The 4,814-nt window shown below is 42.4% G+C and overlaps 1 protein-coding gene across 1 annotated transcript; it reads right to left on the bottom strand.

The window, feature by feature from the left end:
* Positions 1 to 533: 533 nt before the first annotated feature.
* dmbx1a (diencephalon/mesencephalon homeobox 1a) lies at positions 534 to 2,936 on the bottom strand (the record flags this gene model as incomplete). Its single annotated transcript, XM_084056631.1, has 4 exons — positions 534 to 970; positions 1,237 to 1,654; positions 2,224 to 2,402; positions 2,783 to 2,936. The coding sequence occupies 4 exons, from the start codon at positions 2,934 to 2,936 to the stop codon at positions 534 to 536; spliced, it is 1,188 nt and encodes a 395-aa protein (XP_083912757.1).
* Between the last annotated feature and the right edge of the window lie 1,878 nt (positions 2,937 to 4,814).

Raw genomic sequence — 4,814 nt, 5'->3', positions numbered from 1 at the left:
CATTAATTCACATACTATATTTGTAAACATTACGCTGGCTGCAATGCCTTTTCAATGTATGTGCATCTTATCTCAAGCTGGTAAATCACTGTGAGTGTTTTACTTTTATTTTATTTTTTAAGTTCAGATATTAAGTAGCTCCGAACCTAGATGCCTGAAACATCTGAAAGGTCAGCAAAGTGTATCAATATATCATGAGTCAGGGATTTATCTCCAGAGTCCTCCCTGGATCTGAGGACTCACTTATTCTCTGTCTCTAGGGATTTAAGGTATCCTGTGAGTAGTCCGTTTTGGAAGGACATCTAGTGGACGACGTGGAAGCTGAGAGGTGACACAGAGTGGTCTGTGTCTGCCGTTTAGGAACAGCCCTACAATTCTAGAGGTCCATTGCCAGGTGCTGTTTTTTGGACATCTCTGAATGTCATGTCTACATGTGGAGAGGGTGTACATAATAGAATTACAGTTACACTGACACATAGTGGGATGGGGATGAGGCGTTGCGTAGGCCGGTTGCTTCGGCCAGACACTGGCGTTCAGTTCGGCATGGTATCCAGTCCCAGTGAGGCAGCATGCTGCTTAGCCCTCAGCCGGAGGTTCTCGATGCTGGTGGTCTTACTGTTGTGGCTGGCCAGGCCCCCCGCGGCCGAGGCCTGGAGCAAGGGGCTGTTCCACACTTGCTGGGCATGATGGGACAGGGACTGGTAGTAGGACTGGCAAGGCAGAGAGCCCAGCGGCGCGGGGGGCATGTTGACGTTCATTCCCAGGTAGGGGAGCGAGGTCGGGGCGGCGATATCAAAGGAAGGGTAGTGCACCATGTTGTTGGTGGCGGCCATGTGCTGGCGGAACTGCTCCTGCAGACGGAAGAGGCTGAGAGGGGAGGAGGAGTAGGAGTGACCCGGGGGGAGAGGACCGCCGGCCAGCCCACCGCTGGAGGAGGACGGGGTCACCGAAGGGGATATCAATGGAGAGTCTGGTGAGAGAGAGGCAAGGAAGATGATGATTATTAAAGTTTCACTTACTGTATTGTCTATATTGTTAGACTGCAACATTTTTACACTCTAAGGGTCAATTAACACCCTAAATTACCCAGTGTAGCCGCAGTAGAAGGGGGACATTGAATTCACAAATTATTTTGTAACGGCCGTTTTTTGGAAACTGGCCGTTACATTTTCCAGCATATTAACAGGCTTCCTATACAATATGATAGGGATCACCCCATATCACTGATGTCCTCACCAGGTTTGGGGCTGAGGCGCTTGCAGGATGGTGAGATGCTCCCGGGCGACACGGCCCTTTCACACTTCATCTCCTCCCCCGGAGGTTTACCCTCCTCTTCCTCCTTATCTGTGGCGTTGTCCTCTGTCGCTGACTCGCTACCGGAATGTTCCGCCGACGTGACGTTGAGCTCCATCTCCACAGGCAGAGGGTGGACCACGGGACCGTCTGTCTCCAGGGAGGAGGAGGTGGAAGAAGAAGATGAAGAAGAGGAGGACGGAGGTGGGAGCTGGGTGTCGGGGAGGACTGTGGAGGAGGGAGGTGCGTCCTCCTTCCCGGCACCGCCTTCCCCGGATGCCTCCTTCTGTTTTTGGAGCTGTTCCTTTTGCAAGCTGCGCTGCTTCTTGCGGAACTTGGCTCGGCGGTTTTTGAACCAGACCTGTTTATCAGGAAGGAGAGGACAGCAAAGCTTTAAAGACAGTGGTTATTATGTATGTATAATAATAATAATAATAATAATAATAATAATAATAATAATAATAATAATAACAATTCACACACAGTAAAATCTTCAGTGTTCAATTAACCCTGAGAGTGAAAGGATTCACACAAATGTGCCATTTGGGTCATATTTTACATTACCAGAGTTATATGAATACTGAGGATTTTACCGTGTGCAAGACATGGAGCTCAGGTTCGCTACCTTTACAAAAGACTTTTGTTTTTGTAAGCATTGCCAAGCTTACTAAACACTGCTTGAAAGGGTCTACACACCAATTGATTAATTGTATTGCTATGCCCCCCCCCCCCCCCAAAGAAAACTAACAACAACAGCTATGTGATCAGCACCAGAAGGCATGTTTAATAAGGTCACTGACACAGATTAAGAGTATATGCTTAGCTTACTAATAGTCCTATTGATATATTCACAATATATAAATATAAAATAGTTTTAGGAACATGGACTATTTGAACATCACTCTTTACCGTCTCCCCCCTTTTCCGTACCTGCACACGGGCCTCAGGGAGGTTGGTGCACATGGCGAGGCGCTCGCGCATCACAACATCCGGATAGTGTGTTTTCTGGAAGGTCTTTTCAAGGGCCTCCAGCTGCTGGGCAGTGAAGGCCGTGCGGCTCCGTCGCTGCTTCCGGTGCTGGGAGCCGTAGCGAGCCTCCAGGATGATGTCTTGAAATGTGCAGCCGTTGGAAGGGAATAGACACGGCAAGTTTAATTCATTGGACATGATAATAAGATGGCTTGTGAGCATGACGCTACACTTTATCATTTTATAAAAAATGTATGCAGAGTATAGGCTGATAATTGTAGCCAGTAGCAGTAGTACTGAGTGGTCATTTTGATCATTTAGCAAGTGAGAATTCAAAATGGTCAATATTTTACACTGTTAGAGAGAGAGATAGTGTGTGTGTGTGTGTGTGTGTGTGTGTGTGTGTGTGTGTGTGTGTGTGTGTGTGTGTGTGTGTGTGTGTGTGTGTGTGTGTGTGTGTGTGTGTGTGTGTGTGTGTGTGTGTGTGTGTGTGTGTGTGTGTGTGTGTGTACTCAATTACCAGCGAGTCTCTCCGCAAGTGTAAGCGCGTGCACAGAGGGTCTGTAGTCGGGCGCATGTTGTGCCTGTTGCGCTGCCTGCTGGTGCAGGTTGTACATGGCGCTCAGGGAGTTCATGGCGTGCAGAGAGTAGCCGTTCACTCCGTAGTGCTGCATGTCGACTCCTACCTGTCACAAACACAGTCATACTATATATTAGAGGGATTTTGTAGACACAGTGCCATATTTGCATTTCTTTTAGATATTGTGGAAACAGTAGAAAACTAGGTGAAGATATACGGTCAAATCTGGAGGGCCAGTTTCATTCTGTGAGTGTAAACATGGAAGGGTCCATTTTACATGAGATAAATTGAAACTGCTGATTTTACTGTGTATTTTTTTTCCATTGAGATCAAGTACAAAATAGGCTTATATTTAACTAAGCGCTCATAGAAAGTTCTGTCATTTTAATGCTAAATATGTGTTTTTCTACAGAGAGCTGGTCTAACAGGAACTCCAGCACTCACAGTTTTCTCACACTGGCTATGTATTAGACAGGCACAGCAGGTCTAATCGCTCAAGGGCCAATTCATTTTAATATGTAGACGCAGACAAAAACATTATCCATTAACATCCAATTATCGCTCTGTTCATTCCATTAATTATACAAAATACTTTAAATTGGGGGTAATTATCGCACATTCCAATAATGAACCATGACGGATGCGTTATTCATGAATTTATTCAGTCAATTTGTGAGAAGGCACAGAAGCCATGCATGGCTCTAACAGATCACAGCCCGTTGGAAAATTATTTAAAGCGATTTGTTCCGGGGATTGGTGGCAAACCTGAAACCAGATAGCAGGATTATTTTGATTATAATTATTTAAATGCAGTTATGAGTTAAGTTTGGTTCCTGAGACTGAAAAATATTTTCCTTTTCAAAATATTCCTGATGGAAATCTTAATATACTTAATTATTTCTGGCTGAAATATATAGGCTAAGTGTTATAAATAATATATTGTGTAGAGTTAGGGCTAGTAAATAAGGTGGACACAGGAAACTAATTGACAAAAATGTTGCATATCAGAGTGTGTCAGAAAATAGCTATTTCCCAAACTCAATTTTCTAGTTCTCCTTCACAACCAAGCTTTTGCTAGATAAATGAAGCGCTCCAGGACACGATTAGATATGTATTAGTATGGAGGTAGCTGACAGGAGGGGATATCTCCGAGGCCTAAACAGTTATTATGACTATTACAGAGGGACCACCGGGAAATGATATAAATCTTCTCTGTACATGGCAGGTACAATAGGCCTACCTTGAGTTTTTAACATTATAAATGGTATCCTGTTTCGACAGACATTTTGTGCACAGGGTTTCTACACTCTTTTGCATCCTTACGTGATTTGATATATTTTTTTAATTCAACAATTTCAATGTAATCTAATGCAGACAAAGTATGGTCTAGTAAACTATAATTTATTGATAGCTATTTGTGAGACCACCGACCTGTTCTAAATTCACAAACCACTTAATATGAATCAACATTTTTCACATGCATTGGTCCAACATCAGCCATTTAGGCCTATCATTTGTAATTGAATTTTAACTAAATTTGGCAAGATTTATAGCCTAAGTAAAAAAATCGGTTGAACTTTAAATTAAGCCAATTAAGCTACATTGATTAGTTGATGACTGTTTAGGATAATCGGGGTGGAGGATGAAATGAGGAAATATTAGCCTTATAATAATAGGTATTGTTATTATTATATTATATTATATTATATTATATTATGTTACCTGTTATAGGCTATATATATATATATATCAGTGACTGTTATTAATATATAACAATTATCAATGTTGTTACAAAGTGTCTTCATATTATTTAAATCGGGGAAATCGATAGCAGACAAACTTCTGAACCAAGACATTCAATGAAAAAAAAAGAAGCGAATGAACCATTTTTTATCAATTCAAATAAATGGGTTAGGGTAAAAATGTAAATGTAATTACATTTGCTAACTTCTTCGGAAAAAATACAAATAAA

Source organism: Gymnoscopelus microlampas (assembly GCF_963454915.1).
Source record: "Gymnoscopelus microlampas genome assembly, chromosome: 5".
In the NCBI taxonomy this organism is placed as follows: Eukaryota; Metazoa; Chordata; class Actinopteri; order Myctophiformes; family Myctophidae; genus Gymnoscopelus; species Gymnoscopelus microlampas.
The sequence above is the reverse complement of the archived record's forward strand: the minus strand, read 5'-3'. Positions and strand labels throughout refer to the sequence as shown.